Source organism: Ranitomeya variabilis, chromosome 6, assembly GCF_051348905.1.
Source record: "Ranitomeya variabilis isolate aRanVar5 chromosome 6, aRanVar5.hap1, whole genome shotgun sequence".
NCBI classification, from domain to species: domain Eukaryota; kingdom Metazoa; phylum Chordata; class Amphibia; order Anura; family Dendrobatidae; genus Ranitomeya; species Ranitomeya variabilis.
In genome coordinates, this window is record NC_135237.1 from 415830357 (window position 1) to 415853823 (window position 23467).

Sequence of the window (23467 nt, forward strand, 5' to 3'; positions counted from 1 at the left end):
TGAAGAAACCCTTATTACTGCAGAGCAGCAATAGGACTTTAAAAAAAAGTTTGACTGTCATCCCTGAAATGAAGTGGCACGACATTTTCATTGCGCTGTTGCCTCTTCGTTCTAGCAATCAGCAGAGCCACTACATAATGATGTCTTGCAGCTTCTGCAAATATCTGCCATGAGACAATCATTTGGTCTAGAATCTGGAACAGGACACTCCTTGTCAGGAGTCTCTTACGTCAGTTGTAAATCAGCGATGCTTAAATATGAATGATAAATCTTCCCAGGCATGTCTTATGTCAGCGAACGACCCATACATGCTGTTTACACTGCCTCTTGATTAAGAATTATACACATTTACTCTGCATAATGAGCAAATAAAGGTAAGAGGCAACACATACTGTATATAGCCACAGTCAGAGGGAAAGCAGTGGAATAATCAATGACTCATGCTCAGGCGTCTGGTTAAGTGTTCCAGCATGGCAAACTCCCACTTCACACCGATGAAGTAATAATGACTGATGCTAAGTGACTCCACAGGAAACTCCTATTTATGGGTCTCAGGAGTGATGCAACTGACCGGTTAGAGGCATTTATATACCATTACTGCATTGTAACAACTCCCACCATCTTGGTCAGGCATGATATGGTCATCACATTAGAGTCTGTATCTTACCATCACAAACACATCTCTGTAAAATGGGTAATGTCATACTGCTCGCTAACGGGCCTGAATGAACACCCTCTGATCTACAAACAAGAACCGCAGAATGATTTATGGTTGACATTACTTTCATTCCCCAACCACGGGCCTGCTGCACGTTGTAGTCATTAGGGACATGTGGCCGAAGTTGTAGCTTAATGTGATCCATACAAGCAGTGCAGGAGACGGCATGTGTTCTTTTGCTACTAAAGAAACATGACCCCATTTCGGCCAGATGAAGGACCACGCTAGCGGGAAAGTTAGCAATTTTAACCAGACTCAGGCCCAATAAAATATGTTTCTTCAACTGTTAAACCTGCAGAGTTTTGGACAGAGATTGCAACCTTATGTCTTTTGCATATTGTATCCTTACACAAAATGTCACATTTCAGAAAGAGTTCAGTTCGTGAAATTTAACAGGGAAAGCAAAATGTAATAATAAGCAAAAACACATCCATTAATTAAGAAGTCAGGAGGTCTTGACACTTGAATAGAATATTAGAAATGATGAAGTCCAGAAGCAGCTCTCACATCCCTATTATACAATATACCATTCAGAAAAAGCCCTCTGGACACATCTGGACTGATGCATATCTGGTGTATGGAGCTCCTGGAAATGGTCACCAGGGATCTGTACCAGATTTCTTAAACAGTTGCAAACTTGTTTTTGTTCCCCAAAGAAGTTTTTGATTTGTGTCTTTCAAGATGAGAGTTACAACGAGGTGCAGTGGTCACAGCTAGTTACATTTATGAAGTTCTCCCAACAGAATTTCAACCAACATGAGCAGTATATACTGTATATGTGTAGCAGATCAGACCTCTGGTAGAGCTTGTAACCATTTTATAATTTATAGTTTTATGATATGAACCACAAGAAATTATAAAATGAATCAAGGACGAGTGAACAGAAGTAGCACTACCTGATATCATAATATATGCAGAAGCGAGGAGAATTTCTGGTGGCGAAGCAGCAGGTGGAAAACATTTTCCTTACAGCGAAGGAAAGGATGACCATGGTTTACACAATCACCGTAAGTTCTACAATACTCAGATTTGCCCTTGTAGCAACTTGTCCAAGGGAGGAGACAATCTTCTCTATGATACCTAAATTGTGTGCACAATTACTAGGCAATTTGTATTTTTGATGATTAATGTTATTGTTGAATAATCACAGTTCTCTCGGTCAATCAAAAACCTTGAAATCTGAATATTTAAGAAAGTAAAAGTGAAGCTAATTATTGGGCAACTATTAGTGGTCAGAATTATTATACAAGGAGAAACATAAATGTTCACATCTCAATTGTATTTTCATCTCTTAAAATTAGAATAATAACCAAACGACTCAAAGAGGCCAATTCATCAAAGTGCTCACCTCAGACATCTGGAATAAACACCTTTAAGAATCGCAATATTTTTGCACAACTCAGCAGTTGTGCAAGGCGGCAGGAGAGGTCATCAGTGACAAATTGTTTTTTTTTTTGTTTTAGCAGACCCTTTTCCAACTTCCAACTTACATAAAAACCCAAAATTGCAAGCAAGCAATATATTTATACAACTCAAATTAGTTGGAGAATTTTTTGAGACTGTTCCAGTGATCTGGATGGGGCTGGCAGACAACCATGATCCTTCTGCAGCAACAGCTCCATTCACATATATGGACTGAATTCAGTCACAGAAGTTTCTACATTAAATCTGCAGTGTGTGATTATAACGCAAAGCTGCAAAAATCACCATCTTGTTCCACAGTCCTGTGTGTTTATGTGGGAATATCGGTGATAAATATCTTGCAGAACTGTGTAAAATAATATTGTGCTACAATTTCGACTCAGATAGTGTCCATATATACTTTATAGGTCTTGTTCCAGAACATTACCTGTCTCAGGATTATAATGCTCGCCATCATTAACCAGGACATTATTAAAGGGAATGAAGCCGACTTCAAAATTGCCTAATTTCCCAGCGAGCCCAGCAGAGAAGGATATCTGTACAGTTGTAGCACTTGCACCTTAACAAAGCAAAAATAAGAAACAGTCAGAGTCATGTAGATTATTCCTTTCAATATCTCACACATTAAATTTAGAAATCCTACAAAAACTTTCACCAAGTCAACGGAACCTTTACATGATCTCTAGTGACATAAGGCTAATGAACATTTTGAAGTGCAGATCTGAACCTCCATTGTCATCTCTGGACAGGTTATAGTGAACCGCACCTGTAAAAACATCCATCTTGCACTCCAGTCTTGATAAACGGTGCGTTGGGAGTAAGATACATCAAATCTAATGGAATATACGGTACCATTGTGGTGTAACTGATCTTGAAGCGATTACATGTACTCGGCGGCGCCCCCTATTTGCCAAACTATGCCTAGTTTTTAAAAAGTGGGTGTAGCTGGCCAGGAATTGTGTTAAACTGCGAAAAGTCGCAATATTTTTGTGCAACTACGAGCTGCGTGAAAATGTGGCAAAATTTCAGTTTTACAACAGAATTGTGTTGGAAACTGATTGATAAATTGGGGCCTTCATGAATTGCCCCCACCTGCTGTGTGATCACTGCCTCTTCACACTACACTGCATTATAGCACAACATACATACTCTTAACCCCACAACCGCTGACAGGTTCTCAGTGTTTTCAGCCTGCAGGCTGATATCTGAATACAGATACATTATCACTCTGAGACACTAAATACCCCTTCACATTAGATAGCCCTTGTCTTACCCAATAAAAAAATACTCCAAATTGATGGTCAAGTGTAATCCGTCTCTTGCAAGAGATACCGATACAGATTACAGGAAGTGGTGGTGGGACCTAGTCTTTCTGTTCTCGCTCTCCTATCTTTCAAACTGCCTACAAGTATAACAGAGTGGTGGGCTTCCAGTTAAGGGTAGCAAAACATTTGACAATGGCAGGAAATCCTGAGAAGTGTAGGAATGGAAGTTCCAGCTCTAACAGTGCTGACAGAATGCTGTGCTGATAAAGAAAAACCATAGACTCCAAAGGAGTGATTGGCAAGTTCCACAGCATCAGAACTATTCCTGAACACACAAGATTGGTATGTGCACCCAAAACAGTTTTAATTGTTTTGGGGTATGACGACAACCAAATAATGCATTTTTACTCTAGTTTTGGGTACAAGTAAAATGAATCCATACGACATAATAATAAATATATATTCTCTAGAAATGTAAAAAAATGGTCGTCATCATTCTCTCGCGTATCACCCCTACTCTGGAACTCTCTACCACAACATATCAGACTCTCGCCTACCATCGAAACCTTCAAAAAGAACCTGAAGACCTACCTCTTCCGACAAGCCTACAACCTGCAGTAACCACCGATCGACCAAACCACTGCACGACCAGCTCTATCCTTGCCTACTGTATTCTCACCCATCCCTTGTAGATTGTGACCCCTCGTGGGCAGGGTCCTCTCTCCTACTGTACCAGCTGTGACTTGTATTGTTCAAGATTATTCTACTTGTTTTTATTATGTATACCCCTCCTTCCTCACATGTAAAGCGCCATGGAATAAATGGCGCTATAATAATAAATAAGAATAAAATAAATATTAAAAAAAATTATAATAATGATATATTGATATTAGCTTTGACTGAACTTTAATATGTGTTAAAGTTCTTGAAGAAGGTTTCGTTTGGAAATAAATGATTGCATGCATTTTATCTGGACTGGGATTATATACTTCTTTATTGAGCTGTATGCAATTTACCTAAAGTTAAAATGGGAATTTACAATTCCAAAACCCCTTGAAAGCCAGTGGAAAACAAAGCGTGATGTATGGCAATGATAAAATACTACAAGCGGTCTGAAAGTAATACATATGTGGGTATTGTGATGTGTTTGTGACAGAGGTTTTTGACCTGGCAAGTGTTATGAAAAACAGGAAACTCACATCAACTCCGATAATTAATCCCACAAAGGGCTTTCCAGCTGGGTTAAATAAGACCATACAAAGACTTGTTGTGGTCCATAGCAAAACAACTCCATGTAAAGTTATGTTAGCTCACCACGAAAGACAGTAGAATTACATGAATCTCGCGGCTGTAAGGAATAAAAGCCAACACTGTATTATACTGATGAAGAAACGGCCTTTTCTGAGTAGAAGGAGGACGGTATAGTGATATCACAGCATTTGTAGAAAGTAAAGTTAGATCATATTGCACCAAACTGATTCTGAAGTCATGAATGGTTATCATATAAAAATGTATTACCTCTGGATTCTGAAAATGTATTGATTGATATTTGACCTGAAAAGTAAAAAAAAATATATTTTAAATATTTAGATGTATCGGTTTTGCAGTAAAGCTTCTGAAATAATCATATGAATAAGAAAACAAGAAATCCATTAAATTAAAGAACTGTGCAAAGTTTTAGGCAGGTGTGGACAAAATGCTGAAAAGTAAAAATACTTTAAAAAATAGATGTGTTAATTTATTTTTATCAATTAACAAAATGCAAAGTGAATAAAGAAATGAAAAATCTAAATCAAATCAATATGATCAGAGCTATTTCGCATCAGATTAACGCCTTATGCGCCACTGTGAAGAGTGACAGTGGCATTTAAAAGTCTTTAACATGACAGCCGTCGCTGCTGACGGCCACACGACATGATCGAGGGGTGTCGATCGGCTTCCATGGGGGCAGAGAGACTTTTGAAGGCTACTATGCCTGCCATGTGAATTCTCTTATCACGTTCAGCCTGTGGATGTCGTATGAGACATGATTTCATAATGCACTGCAATACCATAGTATGACAGTGTGCCTTATGGGTGATCAAGCAATCACAGGTTCAAGTCCCCTAAATGGATGAATTAAAAATGTTAAAAACATTAACAAAAAAAATACATATAAGTTTAAATTGTCTCCTTTTAACCAAATAAAAATTGTAACAAAATAATCAACATATCTGGTATTGCTGCATGCATACTCACCTGAACTATTAAGATATACATGTTTTTTCCCCACACAGTGAATCAAAATGTATGTACCCGAAAATTGTATCACTGTAATAGTAAAGAGCTGGAGAATCTTGTTACCTAGTAATTTTTGCCTGGTAAGATGGTAATATAAATGTCATTCAAAACTTCAACTCATCAAGCCCTCAAATTTCTATATAGATGGGGAAAATAAGTTATACCTCTTGACAAAATGAGGAGGAAATAACTGAAGTGCAAAAACAAAAAAATGCCCATTGTATTTATTGATATAACTATGTACAGCACCGTGTCGCCATTCGTCAGCTCCCCCTTCCCGTTGCCCATAGCAGATCACAGAGTAGTTGGAGGTGTAACTAGAGTCATTTGTGTATGGGGAAGAACGCAAGGTGATTGAGGGAACTGTAGTTTACAGAGGTTACATTGGCATCACTGATGGACCACCCGCTTCTCACTGAGCAGAGACACGGTTACAGAGAGCTGGAGTCAAATATTGATGTCAGAATTTAGCCAGAAAATGTCGTAAGGTACAGATGGTTATTTATATACTGTAAAGTCATTAAGGGGTTGTCTGACCTTAAGGTACCGTCACATTAAGCGACGCTGCAGCGATATAGACAACGATGCCGATCGCTGCAGCGTCGCTGTTTCGTCGTTGTGTGGTCGCTGGGGAGCTGTCACACAGACAGCTCTCCAGCGACCAACGATGCCGAAGTCCCCGGGTAACCAGGGTAAACATCGGGTTACTAAGCGCAGGGCCACGCTTAGTAACCCGATGTTTACCCTGGTTACCAGTGTAAATGTAAAAAAAACCAAACACTACATACTTACATTCCGGTGTGTGTCGCGTCCCCCGGCGTCTGCTTCCCTGCACTGTGTAAGCGCCGGCCCTAAAGCAGAGCGGTGACGTCACCGCTGTGCTTTGCTTTACGGCCGGCACTGACAGTCAGTGCAGGAAGCTCTGAGCAGCAGCGCGTAACCCTGTGGACGCCGGGGGACGTGACAGACATCAGAAGGTGAGTATGTACTGGTTTTTTTTTTACTTTTACAATGGTAACCAGGGTAAATATCGGGTTACTAAGCGCGGCCCTGCGCTTAGTAACCCGATATTTACCCTGGTTACCATTGTAAAACATTGCAGGCGTCGTTGCTTTTGCTGTCAAACACAACGATACATGCCGATCTGACAACCAAATAAAGTTCTGGACTTCTAGCTCCGACCAACGATATCACAGCAGGATCCAGATCGCTGCTGCGTGTCAAACACAACGATATCGCTATCCAGGACGCTGCAACGTCACGGATCGCTATCGTTATCGTTGTTAAGTTGTTCAGTGTGAAGGTACCTTTAGAGTACAAGTCTACAGTGACTCTAGATGACTGCAGACTGTGAATCCTCACAGCGCAAGGATTCTCCGATACCGGGAGCACGACCGCTAATATGTGATTTGCATAAAATGGTCATGTGCCATCTAGACGTGCATGGGCTCGCTCAATGCAAATGTGTTATGTGAACACATAACTAGTCAGAATGTGTCTGGAAGTGTGCAAATCACAAACTTGTAGTCACATGACCGCCTGCCCCCAGCACTGAAGAATCCTCGTGATTCTCAAGAATTCACAAGTCTGCAGTCACATAGAGTCGCTTCAGACTTGTACTCTAAGGCCAGAGAACCCCTTTAAGCTACAGGGAGAAAAATAATCTATTTTCGGATAATACCAATAACCAATTTCAATTAGCGACTAGGAATATTGAAATGAAAAAAAATTCACTATGAGCATAAAGTAAAATGGCAGTATTGTGTTCTATATTATTTTGAATAAGTAATTCAGCTCTATTTAAATGCTGTATTTGGATAAGTGCTGGCAAAATCCTTCACAGCTATTCTGAGAAATGCTCTGCTTAATATAGGATGACAGTCTACACATGTGACTACAGAGGTAAGCTCTCTGACCGTAAAGTTAAATAAATATACAACCATGTGGTCACCGAAAAAGTGAATGATGTTGAACATTTCTAAGAGATTAATTGTTTTCTTTTAGTCGGTGTAAGTTTCACCATTGAAAAAGTAGCTAGATGGTGATGAACGATTATATCGATTTTATGTATTATAGGTGCATGATGAAGCCTGTGGGATAACCACATCTGTTGCACATGTACAGTGGGTACGGAAAGCATTCAGACCCCTTTAAATTTTTCACTCTTTGTTTCATTGCAGCCATTTGGTAAATTCAAAAAAGTTAATTTTTCACATTAATGTACACACTGCACCCCATCTTGACTGAAAAAAAGAAGTGTAAACATTTTTGCAAATTTTATAAAAAACAAAAACTGAAATATCACATAGTCATAAGTATTCAGACCCTTTGCTCAGACACTCATAGTTAAGTCACATGCTGTCCATTTCCTTGTGATCCGTGAGATGGTTCTACTCCATCATTGGAGTCCAGCTGTGTTTAATTAAACTGATAGGACTTGATTTGGAAAGTCCACACACCTCTCTTTATAAGACCTCACAGCTCACAGTGCATGTGAGACCAAATGAGAATCACTAGGTCAAAGGAACTGGCCAAGGTTACAACAGAATTTCTGCAGTACTCAAGGTTCCTAAGAGCACAGTGGCCTCCATAATCCTTAAATGGAACAAGTTTGGGACCAACAGAAGTCTTCCTAGACCAGGCCGTCCAGCCAAAGTGAGCAATCGTGGGAGAAGAGCCTTGGTGAGAGAGGTAAAGAAGAACCCCAAGATCACTGTGGCTGAGCTCCAGAGTTGCAGTGGGGAGATGGGAGAAAGTTCCACAAAGTCAACTATCGCTGCAGCCCTCCACCAGTCGGGCCTTTATGGCAGAGTGGCCCGACAGAAGCCTCTCCTCAGTAAAAGACATATGAAAGCCTGCAGAGAGTTTGCTAAAAAACACATGAATGACTCCCAGACTATGAGAAATAAGATTCTCTGGTCTGATGAGATGAAGATAGACCTTTTTGGTGATAATTCTAAGCGGTATTTGTGGAGAAAACCAGGCACTGCTCATCACCTGCCCAATACAATCCCAACAGTGAAACATGGTGGTGACAGCATCATGCTATGGGGGCGTTTTCAGCTGCAGGGACAGGATGACTGGTTGTCATTGAAAGAAACATGAATGCAGCCAAGTACAGAGATATCCTGGATGAAAACCTCTTCCAGAGTGCTCTGGACCTCCGACGTGGCCAAAGGTTCTCCTTCCAACAAGACAATGACCGTAAGCACACAGCTAAAATAACAAAAGAGTGGCTTCAGAACAACTCGGTGACCATTTTTGACTGGCCCAGCCACAGCCCTGACATAAACCCAATTGAGCATTTCTGGAGAGACCTGAAAATGGCTGTCCACCAACGTTCACCATCCAACCTGACGGAACTGGAGAGGATCTGCAACGAAAAGTAGCGGAGGATCACCAAATCCAGGGGTGAAAAACTTGTTGCATCATTGTTGCCCAAAAGGGTGCTTCTACTCAATACTGAGCAAAGGGTCTGAATACTTATGACCATGTGATATTTCAATTTTTCTTTTTTAAGAAATTTGCAAAAATTACTACTTTTTTTCTGTCAAGATGGGGTGCAGAGTTTATATTAATGAGAAAAAAAATAAACTTTTGAATTTACCAAATGGCTGCAATGAAACAAGGAGTGAAAAATTTAAAGGGGTCTGAATATTTTCTGTACTCAATGTATATGCACCTTTCACATCTGAAGAATAAGGGTGCATTTACACTGCAAGATTGTCATAAACAATAATTGTGTTTTTCTAATTTTCTGGGTGAAACCTTTTGGTTTGGTTTGCTTAAAAGATCATAGTTCTCAGCAGCACATGTACTGTTCACACAGGATGATATGCTGCCCAGAACTATCTATAATAGATTATTCTGTGGACATATTAACTGTGATCTGCCCAGGGCTGCCATCAGGGCATTATTACCCTTACTGGTGTATGGGGCCTGGTAGGCAGAAGCAAAGAGGTAGGGTGCCCCTCTTTTGCTTCTGCTCACCGGGTGCAGGGGTGGGTTGCTGCACACATCTCTGCGAAGGAAGCTTTCCTGGAGTTCCACGGCCATCAAAACAGAATGGCAACGCAGCCCCAGGGAATGTCCCTCCTCCTTTTTTGTGAAGTGCTGGCGCCGGCATGTACACACACTTGATATCAGAAATGGAGCTGCAGGGGATCTGTCATGATTCCCAATGGCAGGGAATTTGTAAACATAACACGGGCAAAAACAGGACGAGCTCTAGGGTGATGGAACCTGAGCTGACCGCGATCCTGAACCTCAACACTCAACTAACAGTAGCCGGGGAACGTTCCTGGGGGGCCCCTAGACGTCTCGCGCCAGCCGGAGATCTAGCTTCCCCTATCAGAAGAATAACAGACCTCACTTGCCTCCAGAGAAATATTCCCACAGAGATAGCAGCCTCCCACATATAATGACGGTGAAATGAGAGGAAGGCACAAACGTAGTTATGAAAACAGATTCAGCAAAATGAGGCCCGCTTAAGCTAGATAGCAGAGGATACAAAAGGTGAACTGCGCGGTCAGCTGAAAAACCCTTCAAAATACCATCCTGAAATTACTTGAACTCATGTGCCAACTCATGGTACATGAGTGGTAATTTCAGCCCACTAGAGCAACCAGCAGCAGAGAATTACATATCTGCAAGCTGGACTAAAAAACATGAAAGCAATCATGAAACAGGGAAATACAGACTTAGCTTGTCTTGAAGGCCTAGGAGCAGGTAACAGGGACACACACTGATACATTGATAGCCGGCAAGGGAATGACAGGAAAGCCAGGTTAAATAGGAAACACCCAGCCACTGATGGACAGGTGGAAACCAGAGACCGCAACCCACCAAAGTCACCCAGTACCAGTTGTAACCACCAGAGGGAGCCCAAAAACAGAATCCACAACAGTACCCCCCCCTTGAGGAGGGGTCACCGAACCCTCACGAGAACCCCCAGGGCGATCAGGATGAGCTCTATGGAAGGCGCGGACCAAATCAGTCACATGAACATCAGAGGCGACCACCCAGGAATTATCCTCCTGACCATAACCCTTCCACTTAACCAAATACTGGAGGTTACGTCTGGAAACACGAGAATCCAAGATCTTCTCAACAACATACTCCAATTCTCCCTCCACCAGCACCGGAGCAGGAGGCTCAACCGAAGGAACAATGGGCACCTCATACCTCCGCAATAACGATCGATGGAACACATTATGAATAGCAAACGATGCTGGGAGATCCAAACGAAAAGATACAGGGTTAAGAATCTCCAAGATCTTATAAGGACCGATGAACCGAGGCTTAAACTTGGGAGAAGAGACCTTCATAGGGACAAAACGAGAAGACAACCACACCAAGTCCCCAACACGAAGTCGGGGACCCACGCGGCGACGACGATTAGCAAACTGCTGAGCCTTCTCCTGAGACAACTTCAAATTGTCCACCACCTGATTCCAAATCTGATGTAGCCTATCCACCACCACGTCCACTCCAGGACAATCCGAAGGCTCCACCTGACCAGAGGAAAAACGAGGATGAAACCCCGAATTACAAAAGAAAGGAGAAACCAAAGTAGCAGAACTAGCCCGATTATTAAGGGCAAATTCGGCCAGTGGCAAAAAGGCAACCCAGTCATCTTGATCAGCAGAAACAAAACACCTTAAATAAGTTTCCAAGGTCTGATTAGTTCGCTCCGTCTGGCCATTCATCTGAGGATGGAATGCAGACGAGAAAGACAAATTAATGCCCATCTTAGCACAAAACGTCCGCCAAAATCTAGACACAAACTGGGATCCCCTGTCCGAAACGATATTCTCCGGAATCCCATGCAAACGAACCACGTTCTGAAAAAAACAAAGGGACCAACTCAGAGGAGGAAGGCAACTTAGGCAAGGGTACCAAATGAACCATCTTAGAAAAGCGGTCACACACAACCCAGATAACGGACATTTTCTGTGAGACAGGGAGATCTGAAATAAAATCCATGGAAATGTGCGTCCAAGGCCTCTTCGGGATAGGCAAGGATAACAACAACCCACTGGCCCGAGAACAGCAAGGCTTAGCCCGAGCACACACTTCACAGGACTGCACAAAGGTGCGCACATCCCTTGACAAGGAAGGCCACCAAAAAGACCTGGCCACCAAGTCTCTAGTACCAAATATTCCAGGATGACCAGCCAACACAGAAGAATGGACCTCGGAGATGACTCTACTGGTCCAATCATCCGGAACAAACAGTCTTTCTGGTGGACACCGATCAGGTTTATCCGCCTGAAACTCCTGCAATGCACGTCGCAAGTCTGGGGAGACGGCGGACAATATTACCCCATCCCTAAGGATGCCAGTAGGCCCAGAGTCTCCAGGAGAGTCAGGCACAAAACTCCTGGAAAGAGCATCTGCCTTCACATTCTTTGAACCTGGCAAGTATGAAACCACAAAATTGAAACGAGAAAAAAAACAACGACCAACGAGCCTGTCTAGGATTCAAACGCCTGGCAGACTCAAGGTAAATCAGATTTTTGTGATCAGTCAAGACCACCACACGATGTCTAGCACCCTCAAGCCAATGACGCCACTCCTCAAATGCCCACTTCATGGCCAAAAGCTCCCGATTACCCACATCATAATTGCGCTCGGCGGGCGAGAATTTTCTAGAAAAGAACACACATGGCTTCATCACCGAGCCATCGGAACTTCTCTGTGACAAAACCGCCCCCGCTCCAATCTCGGAAGCATCAACCTCAACCTGAAAAGGAAGTGAAACATCTGGTTGACATAACACAGGAGCAGAAGAAAACCGGCGCTTAAGTTCCTGAAAGGCCTCCACAGCCGTAGGAGACCAATTAGCAACATCAGCACCCTTTTTAGTCAAATCAGTCAAAGGTTTAACAACACTGGAAAAATTAGAAATGAACCGACGATAAAAATTAGCAAAACCCAAGAACTTCTGAAGACTCTTAACAGATGTAGGTTGTGTCCAGTCACAAATCGCCTGAACCTTGACGGGATCCATCTCAATAGTAGAAGGAGAAAAAATGTACCCCAAAAAAGAAATCTTCTGGACTCCGAAGAGACATTTTGAGCCCTTCACAGAGAATTGGCCTGCAGGACTTGAAACACCTTCCTGACCTGTAGAACATGAGACTCCCAGTCATCAGAAAACACCAAAATATCATCCAAATACACAATCATAAACTTATCCAGATATTCACGGAAAATATTGTGCATAAAGGACTGAAAGACTGAAGGAGCATTAGAAAGTCCAAAAGGCATTACCAAATACTCAAAATGGCCCTCAGGCGTATTAAATGCGGTTTTCCACTCATCACCCTGCTTTATCCGCACAAGATTATACGCACCGCGAAGATCTATCTTAGTGAACCACCTAGCCCCCTTAATGCGAGCAAACAAATCAGTCAATAATGGCAATGGATACTGATATTTGACTGTAATCTTATTCAGAAGGCGATAATCTATACAAGGCCTCAGGGAACCATCTTTTTTTGCCACGAAAAAAAAACCTGCTCCCAGAGGGGACGAAGGTGGACGAATATGTCCCTTTTCCAAGGACTCCTTAATATAATTCCACATAGCAGTATGCTCTGGCACTGACAGATTAAATAAACGACCCTTAGGGAACTTACTGCCAGGAATTAATTCTATAGCACAGTCACAATCCCTATGAGGAGGGAGCGAATTGAGCTTAGGCTCCTCAAAAACATCCCGATAGTCAGACAAAAACGCAGGGACCTCAGAAGGAGTAGATGAAGCAATTGAAATCAGAGGTGCATCATCATGAACCCCCTGACATCCCCAGCTTAACACAGACATTGTTTTCCAATCCAGGACTGGATTATGAGTTTGTAACCATGGCAGACCAAGCACTAGTACATCATGTAAATTATACAGTACAAGGAAGCGAATCACCTCCTGATGAACGGGAGTCATGCGCATGGTCACTTGTGTCCAGTACTGCGGTTTATTCATAGCCAATGGTGTAGAGTCAATTCCCTTCAAAGGAATAGGAACTTCCAGAGGCTCCAGACTAAAACCGCAGCGTTTGGCAAAAGACCAATCCATAAGACTCAGGGCAGCGCCCGAATCCACATAGGCATCGACGGAAATGGATGACAGTGAACAAATCAGAGTCACAGACAAAATGAACTTAGACTGCAGAGTACTAATGGCAAAAGATTTATCAACCTTTTTTGTGCGTTTAGAGCATGCTGATATAACATGAGCTGAATCACCACAATAAAAACACAATCCATTTTTCCGCCTATAATTTTGCCGTTCACTTCTGGACTGAATTCTATCACATTGCATAGTCTCAGGTGCCTGTTCAGAAGACACCGCCAACTGGTGCACAGGTTTGCGCTCCCGTAAACGCCGATCAATCTGAATGGCCATAGTCATAGACTCATTCAGACCTGTAGGCGCAGGGAACCCCACCATAATATCCTTAATGGCCTCAGAAAGACCATCTCTGAAGTTTGCAGCCAGGGCGCACTCATTCCACTGAGTAAGCACCGACCATTTCCGAAATTTTTGACAATATACTTCCGCTTCATCATGCCCCTAAGAGAGGGCCAATAAAGCCTTTTCAGCCTGAATCTCCAGGTTAGGTTCCTCATAGAGCAATCCCAGTGCCAGAAAAAACGCATCCACACTGAGCAATGCAGGATCCCCTGGTGCCAATGCAAATGCCCAATTCTGAGGGTCGCCCCGCAGGAAAGATATTACAATCTTGACCTGCTGAGCAGGGTCTCCAGAGGAGCGAGATTTCAAAGAAAGAAACAATTTGCAATTGTTCCTGAAATTCAGGAAGGTAGATCTATCTCCAGAAAAAAAACTCTGGAATAGGAATTCTAGGTTCAGACATAGGAGTGTGAACAACAAAATCCTGTATATTTTGAACTTTTGCAGCAAGATTATTCAGGCTGGAAGCCAAACTCTGGACATCCATGTTAAACAGCTAAGGTCAGAGCCATTCAAGGGTTAAGAGGAGGTAAGAAGCAGCTAGACAGCAATTAAGGGCTAGGCAGCAAAACTCTGAGGGGAAAAAAAAAAAAAAAAAAAAAAATTTCCCTTCAACACTTCTTTTTCTCCTGCTTCAGCCCAAACAATTAACACTTTGTGGCCGGCTATACTGTCATGATTCCCAATGGCAGGGAATTTGTAAACATAACATGGGCAAAAACAGGACGAGCTCTAGGGTGATGGAACCTGAGCTGACCGCGATCCTGAACCTCAACACTCAACTAACAGTAGCCGGGGAACGTTCCTGGGGGGCCCCTAGACGTCTCACGCCAGCCGGAGATCTAGCTTCCCCTATCAGAAGAATAACAGACCTCACTTGCCTCCAGAGAAATATTCCCACAGAGATAGCAGCCTCCCACATATAATGACGGTGAAATGAGAGGAAGGCACAAACGAAGTTATGAAAACAGATTCAGCAAAATGAGGCCCGCTTAAGCTAGATAGCAGAGGATACAAAAGGTGAACTGCGCGGTCAGCTGAAAAACCCTTCAAAATACCATCCTGAAATTACTTGAACTCATGTGCCAACTCATGGTACATGAGTGGTAATTTCAGCCCACTAGAGCAACCAGCAGCAGAGAATTACATATCTGCAAGCTGGACTAAAAAACATGAAAGCAATCATGAAACAGGGAAATACAGACTTAGCTTGTCTTGAAGGCCTAGGAGCAGGTAACAGAGACACACACTGATACATTGATAGCCGGCAAGGGAATGACAGGAAAGCCAGGTTAAATAGGAAACACCCAGCCACTGATGGACAGGTGGAAACCAGAGACCGCAACCCACCAAAGTCACCCAGTACCAGTTGTAACCACCAGAGGGAGCCCAAAAACAGAATCCACAACAGGGATCGTATGAAAGGGAAGTATAAAAAAAACGTTTTTTTTTTCTAAAATAAATTAAATGGGGGCTGAGACAGCAAATGGTGATGAATTGAGGGTGTGGGGGGAAGTAAATGATGATGTATTGAGGGTGGGGGAGAGTAAAGGATTTTGTATTGAAGGTGGGAGAGAGCAAACGTTGATGAATTGAGCCTGGGGTAGCTAATGATGACTTGAAGGTGGGGATGGAGATCAGCAAATAATGATGAAATGAGGATGGGAGAGAGTAAATGATTATGAGTCGCCCTGACAGGGCCGTGGGGTACTCGGTACCGGGTCCTGAGTTCACAGGGGGAATGTCACGGCAGCGACCCGATCCGTGGCTCTGGAGCGTCCATGTAAAAGGGAAAGGTCTTTAAAGGGAATAAAGTTTGTGTTCGTGACGCCACCTGTGGTATTCAGTCAGTGGGGACAGACGCTGCTTTAAGGGGTCCTCTGGGGTGATGTTATGGCAGCTAGATGGTATAACTTCCCAAAGGTGAAGTATGTCCCCAGGGCTCCTGGTGTGTAGATGGAAGATGGCGAGGAGTGCAGTAAAGAATGAGGACACAGGTTTGCAGTCTCTTTACCTTGGTTTACTGAAGACTTCAGCATCCGCAGTCCAGAGCAGGGCAGGCAGAGTCTGGCCGGCTTGAAGGCAAGTTAGGAGTCCCCTTACCCAGGTGGAAATCAAAAGCCTTCCCTTAGCTCCATAGTGTTGTAGTCCCTTACTGCTAAAAGCTCACCTAAGGTCCTCACAGATGATGTCTCTCTCTCTGTCCCCCGGGTAGGATAGGACATAGCCCGTATGACTGGTGGCTTAAGGCTATTTATAGGGACTCTAGCACGCCACGGCCTTGGAGGGGTGCCACCGTGCCTCCTGGGTGTTAGGTCGGACAGGTAAAGTAAAGTTCAACTGTCTTACCGGTCTCTGATGTAAGTCATAGAGTGCTTTACGATCCTCGGTGTTCTGGCTACCGGTCCTGCACTTCAGAAGGATGCAGCCTGCTCGGGGCTGGCCTCCCCCTGATATCCACTCCTGCGCTCTGCTCTCCTGCACGCTCTCTGCAATCAATTCGGCTTTCTGTATGTCTCTTTCCAGGAACTGCTGCACTGGGGCTACACAGGTGCGTAAAACCTTTGCCTCCCTCAGATGGCACCTGTCTGCTTCCTTTGCAGGAACCCTCTGGAAACTGACTAACTCTCCCTACAGACTACCAGTCATATCTATATGGGGAATCACCTAGCAAGTAGGATCAAAAGCTCCCCCTGGTGGCCTGGAGTGTGAATGTGTTGCATGTTTTTGGTACCTGGTTGCAGATATCCCTCCTTGCCTTCAAGCGTAACATCACTCTCCCCATGAGGAAAGCAATGCTACTGTGACGACCAGGACCCTGGGGCGCCACAATTATAAATTGAGATTGGGGGTGAGCAACAGGAAATGATGATGAATTGAGGGTGGGGGAGAGAAAATGAGGAATTTAGGGGGGGGGTCCTGTTACTGTGCAGAATGGCACCATGTTGCTTTTTTCTTCATATGGCGCAGTGTAGAAATTGGGGGAAAAAGTGGGGAATGTGCTCTGAAAGCAAAGCTCTAGATAACTGTGTTATTTTCTGCAGAGATGAGCCCTGGCTGGAAGAAGTGATGATGGTCTGCGCTGACTGAAGAAGAAAAGAGAAGATGAAGGACTTCAACTTGAGAGGTCACTGGTGAGTCAATGTCTTCCCTGTACATTTACACAATACACTATATACTATATGCAGAACTCCTGTGTATAATGTCACTGGTGATCACTGTATTACCTGTACACTGACGCTATATACAGAGCTCTTGTATATAATGTCACTGGTGATCACTGTATTACCTGTACACGGACAATTTATACAGACCTCCTGGTGAGGTGCAGAAGTGGAGTTTTTCCGAGAGTGAGCGGTGGGACTGTGGAAGGTTCAAGGGGTGGAGGCACAGCTGGGGTGAAACCTGGGCAAGGGGGGCTGAAAATTTTGCCAGTATGGTACCCTTAAATTCCTTGTCTGCATGTCTAGACAGGCCATTAAATCACTGCCGATCTTCAAACATGTTGCTGATCATTGACTAATGATGCCATTTGGGTAGTGTAAATCAAGCCAAACTTTTGAAACTTGTTCAAAACTTTCTTTATTTTTTATAAACAAGGACGAAATAAGTTTAGTTTAGTTTGATTTAGCTTGTTTTTTTTATTATGCTAACATGGTGGCCCAGTGGTTAGCATTGTTATCCTGAAGTCCTGGATTCAAACTTAACCAATAGCAACATTTATCTGTTATTTTTATGCGTTGTCGCCCACACTACAATATTATTTGATTGCAGGACAAATTTCATAGGATGTTAACCAGTCTGTTTAGTGAAATTAGATTGTGTGTCTCTTGGGGACAAGGACTGATGAAGGGTGACAATCTTTAAGCAGTGCTGTGAAATAGGCTTGTGCTATGCAAGCAAATGAAAAGATATCATTTGGAATAATGCCCTTATCCAAGGCCACAAATATGAGGGCAAAAAGCTTGTATTTCAATGAATTCTAGATTAGGAACATAGAAAATAACACCAGCCACATGCAAAAATATAAAATAAATATGTACAGAGCTTCTGTGTATAATGTCACTGGTGATCACTGTATTATCTGTACACTATATACAGAGCTCGTGCATGTATGTTATTTCAGACAAGCCAGTAAATGTTTTTAACCGGTTTGAAAACAGAGATATGAAGGAGTAAAAATTGTAATGGGACCTCATGAGATCGACCTATAGACCTATGCATTTCACATAATTAAGAAATATAAACTAGAATTTTTACCTTTTGTATCCCTTGTTGGCTTGGGGTAACCTGTAAGAGAAAGTAGGCTTCTGGTAAGAAGAGGACATTTGCTGCGTATTATTTACTAGAGATAATCAAATTTGATTTGAAGCATTGATTTGCTATGAATTTCAAAACTGCAAAGCCTCCAATTGCCTTGAAATGATGTGTAACACTCCATGGTCTCCTAGGACTATATCCAGCCACTTTTGAGCTCTTTGATCCAGCCTCAGTAATGCCAAAGTGACCTCACCATGAAAATGGATGGAAGCCTGGTAGTAACCAACAGCCCATTAAATAATACAGTGCACTGAGAGACTTCACATACAGGTGCATCTCACAAAATTGGAATATCATCAAAAAGTTAATTTATTTCAGTTCTTCAATACAAAAAGTGAAACTCATATATTATACAGAGTCATTAAAAACAGAGTGATGTATTTCAAGTGCTTATTTCTGTTAATGTTGATGACTATGGCTTACAGCCAATGAAAACCCAAAAGTCATTATCTCAGTAAATTAGAATACTTTATAATACCAGCTCGAAAAAATCCGAATTGTTGGCCTACTGAAATGCATATTCAGTAAATGCACTCAATACTTGGTGGGGGCTCCTTTGGCATCAATTACTGCATCAATGCGGCGTGGCATGGAGGCGATCAGCCTGGGGCACTGCTGAAGTGTCATGGAAGCCCAGGTTGCTTTGATAGGAGCCTTCAGCTCATCTGGATTGTTGGATCTTGTGTCTCACATCTTCCTCTTTACAATACCCCATAGATTCTCTATGGGGTTAAGGTCAGACGAGTTTACTGGCCAATCAAGCACAGTGATACTGTTGTTTTTAAACCAAGTATTGGTACTTTTGGCAGTGTGGACAGGTGCCAAGTCCTGCTATAGAATGACATTTCCAACTCTAAAAAGCTTGTGGGCAGAGGGAAGCATGAAGTGCTCCAAAATTTCCTGGTAGATGGCCATGCTGACTTTGGTCTTGCTAAAACACAGTGCATTTACACCAGCAGATGACATGGCTCCCCAAACCATCACTGACTGTGGAAACTTCACATTAGACCTAAAAGCAGCTTGGATTGTCTGTCTCTCCACTCTTCCTCCAGACTCTGGGATCTTGATGTCCAAGGTCTAGTGTGAATTATCCACAATCAATGATTGAGAATGTATGTTGTGTTGTCAAGAAGAAGATGAGAGACACCAGACCCAACAAAGCAGACAAGCTGAAGGCTGCTATCAAAGCAACCTGGGCTTCCGTAACACCTCAGCAGTGCTACAGCCTGATCGCTTCCATGCCATGCCAAATTGATGCAGTAATTGATGCCAAAGGAGCCCCGAGTCCCGAGTATTGAGTGCATTTACTGAACATACATGCCAAAGAAGCCCCGATCCCCGAGTATTGAGTGCATTTACTGAACATACATCTCAGTAAGCCAACATTTTGGACTTTAAAATCATTTTTTCCAGCTGGTGTTATAAAGTATTCTAATTTATTGAGACAATGACGTTTGGGTTTTCATTGGCTGTAATAACTGAAATTGAACTGAAATAAATGAACTTTTTGATGATATTCTAATTTTTTGAGATGCATCTGTATATATATTTTTTTTATTTAAAAAATGGTTCAAAAATTATACTTCTCAGTCATTTGTGATCAGGCAGACCCTTCTGTGAAGAATACTGACTCAAACTGATGGTGCCACTGTCAGAGGTAACATCATCCTACTGTGAGTAGGACAAGTGATGTGATGAGCCATTAATTCCATAACATCCTCTGCTTCCTTCCCACTAATATGCTTGTCAGAGGCAAAGGAGGCCAACTGTTCCCTGCATTTCATAATACTATTGCACGGCTGGCTGGTGCCAGTAGTCGTGATGCTACTGCTTCTGTTAGCAGCTCTGACATTCTTAGCAATTATATTGGGCATCATTTATAGTACCTATCCATTGCCATTTTTGTTTATCACACATTTTGTAAAATACTTTAATTAACTTTTGACATTTTTTTCAATTCCAGTTATTAAACTGTTGCCAAAAACAACATACCGTATATACTCGAGTATAAGCCATCTCAAGTATAAGCCGAGGCACCTAATTTTGCCACGGAAAACTGGGTAAGCTTATTGACTCACTTATAAGCCGGGTATGTATTGTCCCCTCATTCCTATCCCGGTATGCGTGGTTCCCCCCCATCCTGTCCTGCTCTGTGTGGTTCCCCCTGTTGTATTCATGGCTCCCCCGCCGTTCCCCTCCTTGCATGCATTTCTCCCCCCATCCCATCTTGAATGCATGGCTGAGCTCCCCTGTTCTCCCCCTTGTATGCATGGCTTGGCATCCTCCCCGAAATGCTCACCCTCCTCACGCCGTCGCTGAAGGTCCCTGCAACTCCATTGTCCCGGCATGGCAGCTTCTTCCTGTGCTGAGCGGTCACATGCAACCGCTCATTAAGGTCATGAATATGCGCTCCACGCCTATGGAAGTGGAGTCGCATGCATATTCATTATCTTAATGAGCGGTACCACCTGACCGCTGAGCACAGGAACAGGAAAGAGCTGCTGGCGCCGGGACAGAGATGAAGGGACGTAGATGTAGCGATGGAGAGTGAGTATTGATGTCTTCTGGAGCTGTCACTGTGAGACGCCGGCTCACCGCTCCCCCTCCCCGCCGGCTTTCTGGGCCATGACTCGTGTATAAGCCGAGGGGTCGTTTTCAGCACAAAAAAATGTACTGAAAATCTTGGCTTATACACAAGTATATACGGTAACAAGAAATGCTAGCTAGGTAGTTACATATACTAAAACAAAAAATATAAAAATATATAGCAACAGGATAAAGTATAGTATAGTATATGCAAAAACAGATATGCACAGTTAACCCTGCTATTCTCCTGGTTACCACTATACACTTGTTATCTTCCGGTCATTTTTGACCGGACCTAATAAAGTCTTGATTTTTAGCTAATTTGTGTTTTAATTGAATAATTTTTGCAGTATTGTATTGTATGTGAACCTGTTTGTTTATAAACAAATGAAAAATGGAAAGAAAAACTTACTTTTTTTTTTTTTTTTTTGTCAAAACATTTAACATGGCTTTATTGGAATATTTATGCATATTGCATATTTGCACATACAAAAATAATGATTCATCTAACTGTAAACTATAACAATAAATGTATGAGTAAATCTGCATGGACCAAAAGGACCTAAATAAATTGATAAATAGTAGTAGATGTAATATATAGTCCAAAATGAGATTATAGCTCCTTTATTTTACTCATAAAATGGCTGGAGATCACTATAAAAGGCTATCGGTCATTTTTGACCGAAGAGTACAAGTGTATAAAAAATTGTGGAGCAAAAAGTAAGCATAAAAAAATATATATAAAAATACGCATAGTAAGAACCCCTCAAATGAGGAAAAGTCAATCAACCACAAGTTTCAGAACCGCATCTTGAATTTTTTTTAAAATATTAAAGTTCAAAATCGGTCGTTTTTGACCGAAGACAACAGCAGGGTTAAATGGCTCCTTTTAAAAAAAATATCCAATTTGTTATTTTTACAAAATGTAATAATAATAATAATAATAATAATAAAAACTGGAAATGTTAGGTATGTACACATGCAAAAAGTCAGCACCTGCAATAAGGCACTGTATTATTGTGCTGTGTATGTAACTGTTTAAAAAATTTTTTGCAACATGCTCACTTTACAAAAAGGTTTGCAAAAGAAATGCAAAAATTCAGTATAGTCACTTGTCACTTTTGGCAAGAAAGAAAGCACACATTCACTAATTGAGACTGATTTCAGATATTTTTTCTTAAAAAAATATTTTGCTGCCCTGCAGATGCCTCTTATTAATCTTGAAGAAAAAAAAATGCAACTGTAATTTAAACGCAGCCGGACAGATGTCTGCTACATTTTATCACTTGTCAATCATACGAAGTCTGGCATGGCATTACTGCTGGCACCTCTCGTTTCTCGGTCTTCCGCTATTAATTGAATCTGTATTATTCATAGACTGCTACTTTCATCATATTCACTGCTGCAGTTGTACAATACATTAATGTCTGGAGTATTTGTTCAATGTTTTAGGACTTTTGCTTCTTACAGTATCTGTGTTGCTGAGCTATGAGCTCTAATGTCCTCTAACTATCCTAAATCATCAAAAAATCTTTGCTGCATTCCATGCCACAGCTTTTATAGAGGCTGAGATAGTTCCTTCTAATTAGTTGCGCTATACCATGTGAAGGGATAGCTACAGCGTATTAAGGGGAAGCTTGCTCGGTCATACCTGAGGTCATGTATGTGCAAATGGTGATGGGCATTTTTTGTCAATTTGTGCTCAAATTCATCTAAATTTTTTACACAAATTCGATTGGCATCAAATTGATTCTCACATTTCTATTATTTAATTTTAATATATTCAATTACCTTATACAGGGTGGGCCATGTATATGGATACACCTAAATAAAATGAGGATGGTTGGTGATATCAACTTCCTGTTTGTGGCACATTAGTATATGGGAGGGGAAAAACTTTTCAAGATGGGTGGTTACCATGGCGACCATTTTGAAGTTGGCCATTTTGGATCCAACTTTATTTTTTCCAATGGGAAGAGGGTCATGTGACACATCAAACTTATTGGGAATTTCACAAGAAAAACAATGGTGTGCTTGGTTTTAATGTAACTTTATTCTTTCATGAGTTATTTACAAGTTTCTGTTTGTTTACAGCCATTGACATGTCGCAGAGGTTAACACGTGAGGAGCGGATAGAAATTGTGCTGATGTCTGGTACCCAGGTCATTGCAGCATATTTTAATGCAAGACACCCTATGCAAGAAAACTGTCACCATTCCCATGTTATTTAGGTGTATCCATATAAATGGCCCATCCAAAAAGGTTTGCCTGATCATTGAACATAATGTTCTGTGTAAACTGAGGGTCCTGTTCCAATTTTTGTTTTGCCCATTCTGCAAATTCAGGGCTCCAATCTGGCATCAGTCGAACATCCCTTCGGCGGATATTAGCTACTCAC

The 23467-nt window shown here is 42.1% G+C and overlaps 1 protein-coding gene across 2 annotated transcripts in view; it reads right to left on the reverse strand.

Annotated features, from left to right (window-relative positions):
• The window catches only part of EMILIN2 (elastin microfibril interfacer 2), a 112708-nt gene that overhangs the window by 12062 nt on the left and 77179 nt on the right, over nucleotides 1-23467 (reverse strand). For both annotated transcript variants that reach the window (XM_077270308.1, XM_077270309.1), the window contains 3 exons: nucleotides 18424-18453; nucleotides 4924-4959; nucleotides 2568-2699 (listed from right to left, as the gene is read on the reverse strand). In XM_077270308.1, the coding sequence (XP_077126423.1) occupies nucleotides 2568-2699; nucleotides 4924-4959; nucleotides 18424-18453 (198 nt within the window). The remainder of the gene's footprint in view (nucleotides 1-2567; nucleotides 2700-4923; nucleotides 4960-18423; nucleotides 18454-23467) is intronic.